At 50.7% G+C, this 17979-nt stretch overlaps 1 protein-coding gene across 1 annotated transcript in view; it reads left to right on the top strand.

The window, feature by feature from the left end:
* NALF2 (NALCN channel auxiliary factor 2) overlaps positions 1 to 10406 on the top strand; it is a 28540-nt gene extending 18134 nt beyond the window's left edge. Inside the window, exons 2-3 of the mRNA XM_067722509.1 lie at positions 6914 to 7085; positions 7490 to 10406. Coding sequence (XP_067578610.1) covers positions 6914 to 7085; positions 7490 to 7875 — 558 coding nt within the window. The 3' untranslated portion in view covers positions 7876 to 10406. The remainder of the gene's footprint in view (positions 1 to 6913; positions 7086 to 7489) is intronic.
* The last annotated feature ends 7573 nt before the right edge of the window (positions 10407 to 17979 follow it).

The raw sequence follows: 17979 nt of genomic DNA, 5'->3' as shown, positions 1-17979 counted from the left end.
CTCCCATTTCAAGAGTGGTTTAAGGGACTTCCCTAGTGGTCCAGTGGGTAAGACTCCCTGCTCCCAGTGCAGGAGGCCTGGGTTCGATCCCTGGTTGGGGAACTAGATCCTGCAGGCATGCTGCAACTAAGAAGCCCACATACTGCAACTAAAGATCCCGCGTGCCGTAACTAAGACCTGATGCAGGCAAAATCAATCAGTAATTTTTTTTTTTTTTTGCGGTACGCGGGCCTCTCACTGCTGTGGCCTCTCCCGTTGCGGAGCACAGGCTCCGGACGCGCAAGCTCAGCAGCCATGGCTCACGGGCCCAGCCACTCCGCGGCATGTGTGATCTTCCCGGACCGGGGCATGAACCCGTGTCCCCTGCATCGGCAGGCGGACTCTCAACCACTGTGCCACCAGGGAAGCCCCAGTAAATATTTTTTTTAAAAAAGACATTATACAAAAACAAAAAAAAGAGTGGTTTAACAGCCCAGCCGGGAGGAGGGGTGGGATAGCCTTCTCAGCTTCCTTTTTGGGTTAATTGGTGTTCCCTCTAGTTACTCCCTGCTTCCTTCCCGTCCCAGTTCCCATAGCAACTTGGCTGTAGCAGCCAGAACTTGATTGAGCCCAGCGGTGGCCTGCTGGAGGTGAGGAAGGGGATTCTGTAGGGAAAGCAGGGCACTGTCAGGTCAAGGCTTTTCACCCCACCCATCATCTGCTGCTACCTTGAGGGCCCAGGATGGTTAAGCTCAGAGGACAGGGCATGATGAAGAAGGCTTTCCTGCCAGGGCTGGAGTTTGAAGAGCCTGAAAGCCAAGAGCAGGCCTGGTTCTCCTCAGCTCTCCTCCCCTCCCCACGCTAATGTGTCCTGCCCCCTGAGTTTGGAATGCAGTCACTGGTAGGATGGTCCAGTAGGAAGAACCCTGGAGTTAGAGTCGAGAAACTGGGTTTCACGTTCCTCCCTCTGCCACTACTTTATGTGACTGTAGAAGAGTCCTTCCCCCCCACCTTTTCTGGGCCTCAGTTTCCTCAGCTATAAAATGAAGCAGGGCTAAGTTCTCTGCATATTAAAATTAACTGAGGTGTTTTGAAAAACTCTAGATGTGTGGGCCCCACCCACAAGGATTCTGACTGACTTGATCTGGAGTGCAATGTGGGCCAAGCAGAAGCATTTTTAAAAGACTCTCTGAAAACCATAATTCAAAAAGAGTCATGGACCACAATGTTCATTGCAGCTCTATTTACAATAGCCAGGATATGGAAGCAACCTAAGTGTCCATCATCGGATGAATGGATAAAGAAGATGTGGCACATATATACAATGGAATATTACTCAGCCATAAAAAGAAACGAAATTGAGCTATTTGTAGTGAGGTGGATGGACCTAGAGTCTGTCATACAGAGTGAAGTAAGTCAGAAAGAGAAAGACAAATACCGTATGCTAACACATATATATGGAATTTAAGAAAAAAATGTCATGAAGAACCTAAGGGTAAGACAGGAATAAAGACACAGACCTACTAGAGAATGGACTTGAGGATATGGGGAGGGGGAAGGGTAAGCTGGGATGAACTGAGAGAGTGGCATGGACACATATGCACTACCAAATGTAAAATACATAGCTAGTGGGAAGCAGCCGCATAGCACAGGGAGATCAACTCGGTGCTTTGTGACCACCTAGAGGGGTGGGATAGGGAGGGTGGGAGGGAGGGAGACGCAAGAGGGCAGAGATATGGGAACATATGTATATGTATAACTGATTCGCTTTGTTATAAAGCAGAAACTAACACACCATTGTAAAGCAATTATACTCCAATAAAGATGTAAACAAAAATAAGAAATAAAAAAAGAGGGAAGAGATATGGGAACATATGTATATGTATAACTGATTCACTTTGTTATAAAGCAGAAACTAACACACCATTGTAAAGCAATTATACTCCAATAAAGATGTAAACAAAAATAAGAAATAAAAAAAGAGGGAAGAGATATGGGAACATATGTATATGTATAACTGATTCACTTTGTTATAAAGCAGAAACTAACACACCATTGTAAAGCAATTATACTTCAATAAAGATGTTAAAAAACTAGTTAAAAATAAAATAGCAGGATACCTGGGGGAAAAAAAAAAGACTCTCTGAATGATTCTAATATGCAGCCAGAATTGAGGAACTAGAGCAAAAGACCTCCGAGGGTCTCCCAATTGACTGTTGTCTGGTTCTGAGACATTTCTTCCTTTGCTCTGCATGCCCCGCCTCCAGCAAGCCCCACAGCTCTCCTGGCTCTTCCCCATCCTTGTGGATGAGTGCCCACATCCCCTGCAACTGCCCAAGCAACCCGGTCCCCTCTGGCTCAGTCCTAACACTGATGAGATGGGGCAAGTGACTTAGGCCTGCCTAGGGAAGAGGGCTACGGAGACTAAGGCAGGCTTGCTGTCCAGGTGGTAGCCCTGAGAGCCAGACTTTTCATTTGAGAAGGACCCCAGCCCCTTTTTAAAGCACATGGGCCAGCAATGACCTCAGCTGGCCATATGTGGGGCTAAGGAATTGGATTACCTCTCAGCCCCGTGTCACTCTACTTCCTCCATTCCTCTCACTAGTTCCTTGCCTTTTCCTGTCTTGCCTCCCACAGGCCTGGTGTCCTCCTCAGGCAACCTGCTCGCCATGGTGACTCTGGGGCCTGGGGCCTGAGGGAGGGTCGTCTAGCTAAGGAGAAAGGCCTCCCTCCCACTGTCAGGCCACCCCTCTCCCAGCCCCGCCTCCCTCAACTCCCTCTCTCTCTCCCAGAGCAGAGGCGGGGAGTGCCCGGCCACCAGCGCCTGCTATTAGGCTAATTGCAGTTGCCTGGGAGGAGAGCTGGCCCTCCACTGCAGCCTCACCTGGGAGCAGGAATATTAAACCGAAAGAGCCCAGGGAGAATCGCGCAGGGGCCTCTGAACCCCAGCAGTGGAGGACTGGGCTGTTCCACACAATTCAGGGTAAGGGTGGGGGTGGACTCTGGGTCCAGGCTGCAGAGGTTGGGGCAGAGGCTGTGGACAGAGCTGCCTCTTGGCGCCCTGGGACCCACAAGATGGAGGGGGGGGGAGTCTCCAGGGTACTGGGGCCCTTAGCGTTAGGGATATCCTTTTGTTTCCTGTCTTACTTTTCTTTCTGTCTCCCCCATCTCCTTCTGTTGTCTTATCCCTCTTTCTTATCTTGGCCTTCCTCTGTTCCCATCTTCTTTACCCCCCTTTATTCCCCTGCTGGCTCTTGAACCCTCCTCTTTCTTCCTCCGTCTTTCTTACCCCTCCTCTTCACAGCCCATCTTCCACGTCTCCTGTCCCCCACCCTGTTATCCCCTACTCTTTCTTACCCTTCATCTTCTCTCACCCTCACTGTACCTCTTTACCTCCCTTACACCCTCCATCTCTTATTCCCCTGCTTCCTCCCCAGTGCTGTTTTTTCCTACCCCCGCTATAACCACCATTTCTTACCTTCCAACTCCCTACTCTCTTACCCTCTCTTTCTTCCTCCCCTCCTCCCTTGTGCCCCTGGACTCCACTGCCACTCTATCCAACCCCTGAGCCCCTCTCCTACCCCTGTAGCTCCCTCTTCCCCTGCCTCTTACCTTTACTTGTTCCTTTCCACCTCCTTCCACTCCCTTCTCACTCCATTGCACATACCTTTTATCCCAATAATTTCACTCTTGAGTTTATATAAATAAAATGTAACACAAGTGTTCAAGAGAGGTGTGTACAGACCTGCTCGCTCACCAAAGCATTGTTTGTGATAGTGGAAACCTGGAAATAACTTAAGTGTCCATCCACGGGAGATTGGTATCCTTTGCACTTCATTCATATGAAACCGTTCTCCATTCTTTTAGCACACCATGATGTGCTCACATCTGTACCTTTGCTTAAGCTGTTGCCTCAGTCCAGAATGCCCTTTTGTCTCATCTCTGCCCATGCCATCTAAAATCCTACCTTGAGTCCCAACTCAACTCTTTTTTTAAAAATATTTATTTATTTATTTTTGGCTGTCTCGGGTCTTAGTTGTGGCACGCGGGATCTTTCGTTGTGGTGTGCGGGCTCTTCGTTGCAACATGCAGGCTTCTCTCTGGTTGTGGCGCGTGGGCTCCAGAGCACGTGGGCTTGGTAGTTGTGGCCCTCAGGCTTAGTTGCCCCACAGCATGTGGGATCTTAGTTCCCTGACCAGGAATCGAACCTACCGCCCCTGCATTGGAAGGTGGATTCCTAACCGCTGGACCACCAGGGAACTCCCCCAGCTCAACTCATAACCTCACTGAAATCTTTTCTGGCTTTTCTATTTGCTTCACTCCAGTGGCCAGTGGTTTAACTTCTCTTATAATATAGAAAATGTGCCATCGTTTCAAGTGAGATCTGTCTATCCATGAAACTGAAATTTCTTTGAGAGTAGGGACATGTCCTCATTTACTCATCTGGTTCATTCCATCAACAAGACTCGTTTTTTTACATATATTGTGATGAATACTCAATATGGTCAATAAGACCGACCCACGTCTGCTTTTATGTGTCTTACGTTTTAGTGAGGTTGACAGAGAAAAACAAAACAAGGATGCAGACAAACTCATACTTGTGGTGAAGAAACATTTAAGAAAAAGAATAATGAGGGGGCATTCTCTAACTAGAGTGGTCAGGGAGACCCTCTCTGAGGAGGTGACTTTTGAACTGAGGCTTCAAAGTTGAGAAGGACCTAGCCAGGCCAAAAGTGGTGGGGGGCAGGGGAAGAGCATATCAGGCCAAGAGAACAGTGTGTGCCAAGGCCCCAAGGTGGGAAGAAGTAGGGCATGTTCAAGGAAAAGAAAGAAAACCTCAGCGTGTGGAGCATTATGAGCCGTATGGGAGAGGGAGAAAATGAGGTTGGAGAGACAGACAGGGGCCAAGTTATGCAGGGGTTTGAAGTCTGTGGTCGAAAGTTTGGGTTTTATTCTAAATGCATTGAAGGGTTTGAAGCAGGGGAGTAACGTGATTGAATGTCATTTTGAGATTGCTCTTACTCCTGTGTAAACAGTGCATTGGAAAGAGCAAGGGTGGAGGTGGGGAGGCCACATAGGAGACTGTTGTCCAGGTGACAAATGACAGTGCCTGCACAGAGTCGTGAAAGTAGAGGGAGAATTGGCATGCCTTGCTGATGAACTGCGTGTGGGGATGCTGGCAAAGAGAGGAGTGATGGCTGACACCTAAGTTTCTGGATTGAATACCCAGGTCGATGGTCATGGCACTTAACCGAAGTGGTCAAGACTCAGGGGCGTGGGCAGATTTGGAGTAAAAACAAGAACTGAATTTTAAGATTTAGAGCATGTTAAATTTGAGAAGCCAGTGAGGTATCACATCTGTGTTCCTCAGGGGGGTAACTTGCACCACAACCCACTACCACCCATCACCACGCCCCTGCCCCCACTTTGGAAAAGGCCAGTGTGGGATTACATTGCCCAAGTCCATGTTCACCGTGGAGTTATTTGTATTTGAGTGTAAATGTTTAAAATCTGTGTAAGAAGCTCTGACCACGTTGCTCAGAGTGTGGTTGAAAGGCCTCTGGCCGCAGAATGACCTGGACCCTTGTTCCAAAGGCAGATTCCTGAGCCCACCTCAGTCCTCTTGAAGCTGAATTGGAGGGGGGCATCTGCCTTTTTAACAAGTGTCCCAGGGGATTCTGAGGCACACTGAAGTCGGAGAACCATCGCTACAAGGAGCAACTATGGGAAGGTGCCCCTGAAAATACGAAGAATGGATGTGGGCAGGGCTCTGGGCATCCTGTTAAAATGCAGGTGTGACTTGTCAAGTCTGGGGCAGGGCCTGAGATTATGCACTTTTCACAAGCTCCAAGTGATGGTGATGCTGCTGGTCCAGGTCCACACTTTCAGTAGCAAGGAGTTAGATCACTGGTTCTCAATGGGAGATGATTTTGCCCCCCACCCAGGGGATATTTGGCAATGGCCAGAGACATTTCTTGGTTGTCACAATGAGGAGGGGGAGGATGCGACTGGCAACTACTGGGTAGAGGCAAGAAATGCTTCTCAATATTCTATAATGCACAGGACAGCCCCCACTACAAAGAATCATCCAGTCCAAAATGTCAGTAGTGTCGCCGTTGAGGAACTCTGGTCTTGATGATAGCCAAAGAGTATAGAGCAGGGAACCTTTCTTAGCCAGGACCAAGTGCCTGGTGGAAATGGGCTAGATGAGGGGCAGGAAGTATACCCACGAAGTGAAACGGCCAAGCAAAGTTTCCAAATGAAATGTGGTGTCTGCTCCACTCCAGGGCGGACGCCAACAGGACAGAGCACGGGTTAAGTAGAGCTTGAAGGCACATGTGGTGCTTGGTAAGGCAGATTCCTGTTTTTATTAAAAATAACCCCTCACATTTGTATTGCACTATAGAATTTACAAAACATTTTCATATGTGTCATATTATTTGATCTACACAACACCCTAATGAGGTAAAGCAAAGATTATCCTCTCCATCTCTCTTCTTGAGTTTAGAAACTTAACACCATCAGCCAAAGAAATGTTTGCTGAATTGAATGGAAGTGAAATTTACCTCAATATAGGTGACCTCAGACAAGTCAGGACATCTCGCGGGACCAGCTATAAAATGGTATGGTTGGATGGGCCTCTTCCAGCTCTGATATAGGAGTCATTTTGTGATTTTACCAATGAACAAATTCAAGGTCTTGGATGACTGCGGATTGGGGACTTGGGAGTTCTGGCTATGAAATGGGAGATTTTAGGGTCGGAGGTAGTGGTCTTGACCCAAACCCTTCTTCCCCACCCCCTGGATCCTGAGGGTGGGTTGGTGAGCACACCGTGCCCTCCCCCTATAGAGTACAGGTACACCCCTCCTCATCCCTCTCCTCTGAAGCGGAAAGGGGCTGGCGCCCGGGCTGATGCTTTTTCCTCTCCCTACAGGCTGTCTACAAGGCCTGGCTGTGCTCAGAATACTTCAGCGTGACCCAGCAGGAATGCCAGCGCTGGGTGCCCTGCAAGCAATACTGCCTGGAGGTGCAGACCCGGTGCCCCTTTATCCTCCCTGACAATGAGGAAATGGTGTACGGAGGGCTCCCTGGCTTTATCTGTACAGGTAAAGGCAGGGCCCTGGGAGGAGGGAGGAGGCCAGGGGCCCAGAGCAGGCACCAGGTCGGGGCTGTGGGAGCAGGGAGGGCAACAGGGAAGTTGGGTCAGGAGAAGGTTAGTGGCTGCAGGAGTAGGTAGTGAGGCCCCAGGTTGGGATGGGGCAAAGTGGAATAGGGGGAGAGAGCAGAGTGGCCATCTGTATCCAAAACATACCTGGCCAGGGAGTTACCCCAGAAAAACTGTCTGGGGTCCCTGGAAGATGTGTCCAGAAAGGGACGATGCTAAGGGGCAGGGGGAAGAGTCTTGGGCAGGACTACCAGAGCAGCCCCAGCTTTGACAATCACCTCTCTCAGAAAGACATAGCCAGCAGCCCCCTTAGCACCCCACCCCGCCTTGCTTATCCATTGGCAGGGTTGCTGGATACTTCGCCAAAGCGGCCGGAAACCAAGTGCTGTGACGTGCAGTGGGTCTCCTGTGAGTCGGAGAAGAAGAAGTTCAAGGAGTCTGAAGCCCCTAAAACCCACCACCAGCAATTCCACCACTCTTACTTCCACCACTACCACCAACAGTACCCCCACTACCACCCCCGCCACGACCCCCCAGGCCACCTCAGCCACAATCCCTCCCTGCTGCCGGTCTCTGGGGGCTCCCGCCTCAGTCCCAGCAGGATCCGGCTCTACGTCCTTGTTCTCATGCTCCTCCATACCATGGTGTCCTTCTCCAGCGGCCAGGGTGGTGGGGGACCGGGCCTGGAGGCACTGCCTGCCCTAGACGAGGGCCTGACTCGGGAAGAGTGACAGCAAGGAGGGAGATCAGACCTCCACCACACACCGACATCAGCTCCAGCGCCCCCCCCCAGGGGGAGGGGGCGGGGGCCCCTCCCATGGGAGGTGTAGGACCAGGTGGGGGGTGGGGGAAATGGGGCAATCACACATCGCCCCCTACCAACCCCCACTCCAAAAGCAGCTCCAACAGAACCGCCAGAGGGCCCCAGGGAGCTGCAAAACTCATCCAGGAGAAAAAGGCAGGAGCAGCAGGTGCCCCCCTCCCAGGCCCCCATCTATGGGGCTTAGCCAAAAAAAAAGGGGGTAGTGGGGGGTGGAAATGCCCACCACCACTGAGAGCCCTGACCCCAAGGAAGGAGGCTTCTCACCCAGCCTTGGCTCTTCAGGGAATGTTGGGGGGCACAGAGGGGAGAAGCTCTTTCCCCCCTCCGCATTCCTTTTGTTGCCACGATCCTTAATTCCTCCTGCCCACACCCCTGCAGGCAACGGCAGACGACGCAGCGGCCCTCCTCCCGCTCCAGCGCACCTTGTCCCATGTGGGGCCGCCACAGGGAAGGGCCCAGCTGGGACATGAGGTGTACACAGTTGCGGCTAGGTCAGGGCCCCAGTTAAGCTGTGCCCCAGCACCCTAGGCCATGAGGTATAGGAAGGGGGTGCAGAATGAGTGGCGGGAGAGAGCGGAGATAGGGAAGAGGGAGAGGAGAGGAGAGAGGTGGGCAGAGGGCTTAGAGAGATGGCTAAATGGGCTGTCACCACCTGGCTTTGGGGAGGCAGATGATCAGTGTTGAGGCAGGCTCGAGGACACGTCCCCAAATCAGAAAGGGTTGTGTAAGGAGCCCTCTGGAGAAGGCGCACAGGGACTGGGTTCTTGGGCCTTGAAACAGAAGGCTGAGGGCACATGGTCAGACTGCCGCTGTCTGAAGGGCCATATCTTACAGAAGGTGCACATACTCCCAAGGGCCACTCTTGCCCTGGAGATCTTGGCCTTGGGGCCAAAGACGTTTCCATTTCTGATCTCCATGGGGAGGAGGGACTTAAGCCCAAGAGGGTCAGGCCTGGCCTGGGTCCCCAGACTCCCCCAACTCGTCCTAGCCCAGGCCTCCATGACGGAAACCCTGGTGGCGTTGCCCCAGAGCTTTCCAGAGATGAGCCTCCCCCATCCCCAGCCTGTCCCCGTCCCCAGCCTACCAAAGAGTATTCATCCCTTCTCATCCCTGACCCCATGGGTTACTATCCCAATTGTGGAACCACTACACTGCTCCTCACCCTGTAGCAGGTCCCCTAATCCAGCCACCCGTGCCCCTAGCTGGAGAAAGTCCAGAAACTGGCAAGAGGACCTGCTAAATAAAGACGATGTGCTGTGGTCCCTTGGTTGAGAGACTTGAAGTGTTTAGTCAGGCTAGAGAGCTGCACGAGAGAAGAGGCCTGGAGAGCCCCTTGGGGGCCATTAGCCTTGTGCTGATCTCCTAGGGGTGGGAGGCCACATGGCCTGGGACATCTACAAGCCAATAGGAGCAGACGAGAAAGGAAGCCACAACTGTGTTCCTGGGACAGGCCAAGCGGCTTTCAGTGCCAGAAGGGCCTGTGTCCTGGGCTGCAATGCCAGTGAGTTAAGGGGAGGGGTGGGCCTGGAGCTGCATTAGGGGAAACCAAAAGGGGGAGGGGGAGGGAACAGCTGGAATCAGCTGGCTGGGGGATAAATGGGAAACCTCACTAGTAGAGAGGGAATCATTCAAGGGCCTCAGCTGGGTCCCCAAATAGGCTTTGTGAGACCAGGGAGTCCTTCCCTGCCAGTTTTCTCATTTCTCACAGCGTGTTCCCCTCCCCCTGCCCAGCCCTGTGCCCTGCCCACACACTCCATGTTTGGCCTTCAGCATTTCAGGCCTAGCCACATACCCCATCCCTAGAGTGCTCTTTTCAGCTGGGGAGGGGAAGAGGTGCTGGCTCCTTTCCAGAGATGCTTCTGTAGATGTGAGAGACTCTATGTATTGCCTTGTAACTCCTGCATCCTCAGGAGGGACAAAGGGACTGGGAAGTAAAGGGGGACCTTAGGACCCCAGGGAATGGACCCTTGGAGACTCCCATCCCCTCTTCCCCCTCACCAAGTGCCCAGGAGACCCCTGGCTCAGACCAGCCCAGGGCCTTGCCCAGTGGCAGGGGAAAGGGGCACCTCACTCCACCTCGAAGTCATTTGACTGTCCCCATCCACCCCACTGCCCAGATCTTTCACCACCCCTCCAGCTGCCCCTGCCGTTCGTCACAGGCAGCAGAGCTGGGCAGCTTTCTTACGCCATTTTCTACACTGTGCTTCATGAGTAGGACTTTCTTGCACTAGTTCCTATGACTGAGTCTCCAAGCTGGATTCCTAGTAGTCCCTGTCCCTTCTTCCCTCACCTGGCTATGGTTCAGTTGTCGCCCTTCCCCTGCCTCTGTGTTTCGGTGAGAGTCTCTGTATGTGTACCGCTTTCTGTTTTGTTGCACTGTGGGGCAGAAGCCTCTCTGCTCTTGTTTAACCCCATAAAGAAATAAATGGTAAGACTTGATGATAACCTTCCTTTCTTGGTTTTGTTCTGTGGTGTCAAAAATTGCCCAAGGAAAAAGTCTATGGCTTGGGGAGGAGGCGGGACCAGAGGATGCTGAACCTCTGTGCCACCGCTTGTTGGCTCAAGTCTCAGAAAAAAAGGGGAAACTCTGTAGTAGGCCATTCTAGAGAAGGAAATACAAATTCAACCCCCTGCAGGGATCAGGCAGATAAGTGTGAGTGAAGGAAGTGGGCTGGGCTGGCTGAAGTATGGACGCCAAGGCTGGAAGTGGTGACAAGTGCAGGGTGTGGATGTCTACAGGGGCAGCTCAAGCCCAGGGTTGACTTGTGGGAATGTGGGCCCAGCATTGCCAGGTCTTCTCATTCTTCAAGGTACATCAGGACTCGAGAATTTTACGTGAAGCCTCTAATTTCAAAATGTTGGCTCAAGTCTAAAAAAATCCCATATACCTCTGTGTGGGCTAAATATGTCTGCAGGCCCCACATGGCCTGGGGATTAGCAGTTTTTCACCTTCGTCACGGCCTTTGCTTCTAGTCTCCCAGTCTCATCTCTTGCACTCTGCCTCACCAGGCCCATCTTCCTATCCCAGGCAGGAAGGCGCTTGGGGAGCACAGGAGAGGTGACAGACAGAGCCCTCCACCACTGCCACCTTCTCACATACCCAGGAGAGGGGAGAGCATGAGTTAGTTGGGAGGGAATCTGGTGTCCTCACTGAGCTGCTGAATTCCTTCACGGAGAAAACCCAAGTCCCTCAACTCCCCAGAAAGCAGCAGAGCACGGAGTTTAGGGCGTGGTCTCTGGAGCCCGAGTGTATGAGTTCACGACTTGGCGTGAGTTCCCTGACTTTCTTGAGCCTTAGTGTCCTCATCTAGCAAGAGGGTTATTGTGAGACTTAGATGATGGACATAAAGCGCTTCGCACAACAGCTGGCATGAAGGAGCCACTCAACTATTGATCATTATTATTGTCATCGGTCACCCGGTCTTCTCTTTCCTTGACCTCCACCTAAAACAGTCACGAAGTTCCGTCAATTCTCCCTGTGTAACATGCGTCAACTCCTTCCCCTCCTTTCCACCTGCTCCCTCTCAGCCGCTTCAGACTCTCAGCAGCTTTTGCCTGGACTACTACAATACCCCACAACTAATCTCTTCTTCAATTACTCCAATTTCGATCCATCTTCCCCAGCACTGCACACTTCGGCACTTAGGAGGCACGCCATAAATATTTTTGTGAAAGAACTGCTGCCGTAAAGCACACATCTAATCTTCCCAAAGGGAACATATTACACCCGTGAGCAAAAACATCAGATGGTTCCACATTGCCTGTAGAATCGAGTGTAAACTTCCCAGCATGACTTTCAAGGCTCTTTGGATTCTGATCCCATCCTACCAGTCTGAGGCTGTCACACACTCCCATCCCACCTTTCACTGAATGAGCTCTGCACCTTCTCACCTCCTGCCCTTGGCTCACATGGTTTCTTTTTCCCGGGATGTCCTCTCTCCATCTCTGTCCATCACTGCCTTTCAGAGTCCAGTTCAAATGCCACCTCTGCTGTGAAGACTTGCACATTCCCCCTCTCCCAAGCTGAACACCCCCTTGTCCTCTTCAGTACTTCTGTAATACTTTGTACCTTAATCATGGTACTTACCACATCCTGCCTGTATTTGGCTTATTCACTCATTCAAAACATACCTATCAAGCAATTACTATAAGTCAAGCACTATGCTGGGTGCTGGGAATAGCAGTAAAATACAGACACGTTATAGATCCACAAGATAACATGATGTCATGTGTTCAGCAACCATCATATGCTTACTATAATGTTCAAGTTTTTGTCTCACCACATGTCCATGAGGGAGCCAGGCTCTCTTGGCCTTGAGCGTAGGAAAGAGAGGCAAGGGACTGGAGGAGGCTATATACCCACAGTGCTAAGGGAGTAAAGGGCACAATGGCTGTGCCAAGGAAGTGACCCTACCAGCCACACGTTGCCCTTTGACTCCTGGATTTTGCCCTGCAGCTGCTCCTCTGAGCGACCCCTTCACACGCTGGGCCTAGGCCCTGGTGCTCTCCCTTCAGGGCAGTCCAGCTGCAGGCAGCCTCAGTCTCTTCCAGCCTCAGCATGTGCAGGAGGGGCGGCGGCAGTGACTCACACCCCTGGCCATGCAACAGAATCACCTGGAGAGTTTCTGCTCTGGTCCCACCAGCAGAGATTTGGATTGAATTAGCACAGGTTGGGATCCCAGCTTCAGTATTGTTTAACAGACTCCACAGGAGATTCTAACGTGCAGCCAGGCTTGCCAATCACGGGATGAAGCGATGGCTGGGGCTATGTGAAGTCCTTGTTATTCTCAGATAAGTGGTGCTAGAAAAAGGCCACTTACAATGAGTCCATTTGAAGTGGGGACCAACATTTCACAATAGAGTGGGGGAAAAGGAGGGAAGGGTTTGACTGGGACTTTATCTTGGAAAATAAAATTGGAAAGGTGAAAACATTTTTGTTTAAATTTAAAATGTGTAAATAATTGCACATATGCACTAATTCTTAGAATGAACAAAGAATGAATCAAGCATTGGGGGATAACAATTTTCCTGACTGACGTGCATGACAACACAATATTGACTTTTGCCACGCAATCATAAACAGAGTTTTGTTTTATTTTTCCAAAATTAGAGAGCTTCTTCAATTATCCCAAGGACCTCGTGTGATCCTTTGAGAGTTGAATCATTCTCTTTGAAGCCTTGATCCTGTCATTACCCAAGTCAATTTTCTCTTCTGCTGGTGGTAACTGGTCTCTCTCTGCCAAATTCCATTTATGAATGACTCCACATGACGTTAGAGATGGTCTTCTACGTCACTTTCATTGACTTCATGAAACCCTATATCTTTTTCGAGACCTTCAGTTTCACTCTGAAATATATTTGCATTGTGTAATACTAGCAATTAACAAGAGGCTGAAAAAGACCTTAGCATAATGGGTTTGGATAAACTGTATTAGGCTGTGAAATGGGGGGAAGGGACTTACATGTAGGACTCAAAATAGTGAATTATTTGGTGCTATGACGGCTTTGCCTTTCATAAAGTCCCGTTTCCTTTTGGGGTTAATGTACTTATCTCTAACATAAAAGGATAGGGTTAGATGTCGTTATAAAAATTAAATAAATTAACTTAAACGAAGTAGTATATGTGATAGCGTTGAGCACAGTTCTTAGCACAGAGGAGGAATTCATAATCCTTGCTTTTCCTTCCCTCCAAAAACATTCTTAGATGTTTTGGACACATGAACAGAAATTACTCCAAAATACCTCTAGAGTCTGACAATTTCTCCCACCTCCATTGTCACCACGTAGACCAGGCCACCATCAGCTCTCTCCTGGACCACTGCAATGGCACTCTAACTGGTCTCCCTGCTTCCAATTTTGCATACACACACACACACACACAGTCCACCCACAGTGATCTTTCAAAAATGCAAATCAGATCATGTCTCTCCCCTGCCAAAACCCTCCAATAGTTTCCCAGCTTAATCGGAATAAAATCCAAACCCCTTACCATGGCCCACAGGGCCCTACATGACCTGTCACTTGCCTACCTCCAATCGCCCAGTTCACTCCCTTTAGTTTCCTTCAGCCACCCGGCCTTATTTCTTTTCCTCTGATACACTCAGCTGACTCCTGTCTCAAGACCTTTGTACCTGCCCTTCCTCAGCCTGAAATGTTCTTCCCCTAGATTTTTGCAAGACTGACCCCTTCTTATTATCAGATGTCAGCTTACATGCCACTTTCTCCAAAAGTCCTTTCCTAACTATTCTGGGTATGGTAGTGCCCTTCCTGCCTGCAGATGCTCTATCATACCACTTGTTTCTATATGATCTAGTGCTGGTAACTATTTGAAACGATCTTGTTTACACATCGTCTTTCTTGTTCATTGCCTCTCTCTTCACTTGAATGTAAGCGCTGAGTAGACAAGCGCTTTCTGTCTGCTCCCTGTTTCCCCAGTGCCTTAGTAAAGTTTCACTAAGTGAATGGATGTGGATGCGGATCAGTGGTTCATTTGGGCAGGCGTGAGTGGTGGTCGGATGCGTGGAGTGGGTGGCAAAAGATGAAGCCTGAAAGACAGCCTGAGGTCAAAACATGGAAGGTCCTGAAGGTCAAGGTGGGAAATTTGAGCTTTACAGCGAGGCCCATGGGAAGCCATGGAAGATGGTTGAGCTTAAGAGGAGTATTATCAGCTGACCCGGAGGAAGAGTCATCTAGTGCCACGTGCCGTATGGATTGGTGGGCGAAGCGAACGTAGGGTCTGGTTTAAGAGTCCATCAACCACTATGTGCCCCACCTTCGCACTCGCTACCCTCTAAGCCTTCCTCCGCGTACCTGGTCCACTCAACTCCCTCACTCTTCTGGGACCACGCAAGAGCCCTGACTGCCGTTCCCCGCCACCGGCCGCTGGGTGGCGCTGTGGCTCCTCCTACCCGGGCAGGAGGCGCCAGGGAGGCGGAGGCGCAACAGCCGAACCGGGCCTTGGCGCGGGGGTCCGTCGGCGCCTGCCCCGTGGGCTCTTCCTAGTCCGCCTCGTTCTCCCTCCTCCGCGCTGCCCCGCGTCCAGGCCCTTCCCGTCCCCGCCCCCACCCCAGCCAGTGGGACCCGCTTTCCTCCCCCTGTGGCTCTCCTTGGCTTTCCGACCCGGCAGGCCAAAGTGACGTCGGGCGGAGCGCAGGGGCGGGTGGGGCCCAGGGGCGCCCTCCCTTTTCAGCCCATTCAGGCCTCAGGCCTCCCTGGACCCCAGGGACGAGAGAGAGCTCCCGCGGCCGCCGCCCTGAGCCGCTCGGCCACCCGGTGCAGCCAGGCCCGAGCTAAAGGGATGTCAGGGATTCAGGGATAGCCTTTTGGTGAGAAGGGGCCCCAGCCATGAAGGGGCCAATTCCCCTTTTGTGTTAACAGCTCTGCTTTTCCTCTCGGCCCCTGGAGCAAACAAGAAGCCAGTCATCTGGGACTTCTCCTTTGGTCGCTTCTACTCCACTGCTGTTAGCCCAGGTATCCGATATCTCTATGCGCATTCTATATCCTAAACTGATCCCTCCATCCTCACTGCTGTTGCCTGCCCAGTTCCTCATTACCTCCCAACAGGCCTCCCTGCCTCCAGCCTCCTGCCCTTGCAGCCCAGACTTCCTTGCACAGGACCAGGAGCCTCCTGGACCACCGGCCTGACATCTTGCCCCTGTAATGGCTCCCATTGTTTGGAAAAATGGGAAGCTGGCATTCAATACCCTCCACTGACCTCACTATTTTAGCCTCTCCTCAACTTACATCTAGAGTAAAAGGCCTACCGCTGGTCGGCTGCCCCGAGTAGAAGAGGAGCTGGAAGGGGAAGTGAACACAGTGGGAGGCTCTGTGGGACTCTGTACAGGGCTCCATAGGCATCTGTTTGAACAGTGTTAACTCATGATCACACTGTCACAGCTGGAGGTATGCAGAGAACACAGCACCTGCCTCCCCTAGAACATGGGAGCATATCCATGTTTATTCCTTTGCCTCCTCCCTTTGTCTCCCCTGTCCCCTGGATCTGTTTTGCTCTCCTGCCATCTCCCTGTCCCCTTTCCCATCCACGTTGCCCACGCCTTTATGCCCCTCCTGCTGGTCCATGAGGCTTTTACTCATCAAAGGCACACCATCCTTTCACAAAGTGGTTGATGACATGCATGACCAGGTTTCTCTGTGATGCTGAGTCTCACTTTCAGCAGTTTTTTCTTGAGTAACAATATTCACAGATGCTAAGACTATAGGTAGCTAGACTCCTATATTGAATTTAGCCTTGTTGAACCCAGCACATAAACATGGAAATTAACATGGAAAAGCATACAAGTGAACAGGAAAATTGGCAAAGGCAGATGTATTGGCAAATAAAGCACTGATGGTTAATTTCAGGCTGCTTGCGCCCTTGAAATCCGTGCCCAGAGTTAGATATGGCTCATTCATGGTCTTAGGAGTGGCCTGATAGAAGAAAGAACTTGGGATCAAAAACATAACCCTGAGAAGGGTGGGATAAGAGGAGACAGCTCATCTTCCCTGACTCCATCTCAGGGTAGCTTCCCCGGGGAAATGACAGCTTCCTGTCCCCCAAACAAGCTCTACTGCTAAGAATATCCTCTTCCATTTGCTATGCACATGTACACACAGTGTCTGGTGCTCCTCACCATAACCCTGTGCAATAGGGACTATCAGTTTGAGTTTACAGATGAAGAAACTGAGGCTCAGAGAGGCTAAAAGCCCCACCTTCGCCCCCACCACCAAAAAAACCAGAGAAAGAAAACCATAAATAAAACGCAAAGCAAAAGGCCAGGACTAGAAGCCGAGATTCCAACTCCAAGAGCAGTGCCAGCACCCTCTCACCCACAGTTTGGTGACCTGTTTAGGACCCAAAGGTAAGCCAACTGGCCCAGGCCCTGTACCATCACTCTGTTCTCAAGAGCAGTTGAAAACACAGGTAGCGTTAGTGAAACAGAGGAAAGGGCTTTCACCTGGATGCTGGGCTGTGCTGACACCCTGCCTGGGTCTGAATGATGGCAGGGCAACTCAGTCAATATTGAGGTTTGCAGGATCAACAGAGCAAGAGCCAGCTTCTTGCCAGGTAGCCTCTAAAGCTGAGGTCTCCAACCGGAGGCTTCCAAAAGCATTTTGTCTGGCTTGGCAGTGTTGGTCTGTGCAGTGCTTAAATTTGACTTCAGTTTCCTCGATAAGAGGTTTAATAAGGGTGTTAAACAAAAGTTCAGTAAGAGTATAGTCATTAAGAGCATGGCCCGGGTTTGCATCCTGACTGTGCCACTTGTTCTGTGTGACTCTGGGAAGGTTACTTAAACTCTCTGTGCCTCACTTTGCTCATCTGTGAAATGGAGCTACACAATAGTCCTCTACCTCGTAGAGTTACAGCGAATATTGAGTTAGGATGTCTAAAGCACCTAGAACAGTGCCTGACATGTAGTAAGTGCTATAGACATGCTTGCTGTTGCTATTACTATTTTTATTGTATATAGATTAGGGAGAGTTCACATAAAATCCAGATTTCTATCTTCTTAAAAATTCAGCAGTTCTGACATTACTGGACCCCCATTGCCTGCTGGAACAGAATCTTCCCTCTTCAGATGGAGTGCACCATTGCTTAGTAAACTACTTGGAGAAGTCACTACCACAGTCATCCACGTCCAAGTGTAATTAAGTCAGTTTCACTCTGCTCCTTCCTGCCCAGGCCACCTGGTCTACTCTGGTCTGCTTGGCTTTACTAGACCTCTACGAAGTCCAGGTTTGGGCTGCCTCCTTGGCACCTAGAGGTGAAGCCTTCTGGGGATTTCGGCTGAAGTGAAAAGGGGTTGGCAAGAGAAATGCACCAGAAGACCAGGACTTAAACCCTCCTTCTCCGAAAGCGTTTCTCCCAGTCATCTGGGAGGGAGCAGAGCGCCTACATCTGAGTAGGGCACCCTCCTTACCAAGGCCCCCTTCCTTTACCTGACCAAAGGTCCCCAATTTGATCCAACAGACTTCTTTCTTTTTCCTTTTTGTTTTTTAAAAGTCTGTGTGAAGC

Source organism: Pseudorca crassidens, chromosome X, assembly GCF_039906515.1.
Source record: "Pseudorca crassidens isolate mPseCra1 chromosome X, mPseCra1.hap1, whole genome shotgun sequence".
In the NCBI taxonomy this organism is placed as follows: Eukaryota; Metazoa; Chordata; class Mammalia; order Artiodactyla; family Delphinidae; genus Pseudorca; species Pseudorca crassidens.
The sequence above is the reverse complement of the archived record's forward strand: the minus strand, read 5'-3'. Positions and strand labels throughout refer to the sequence as shown.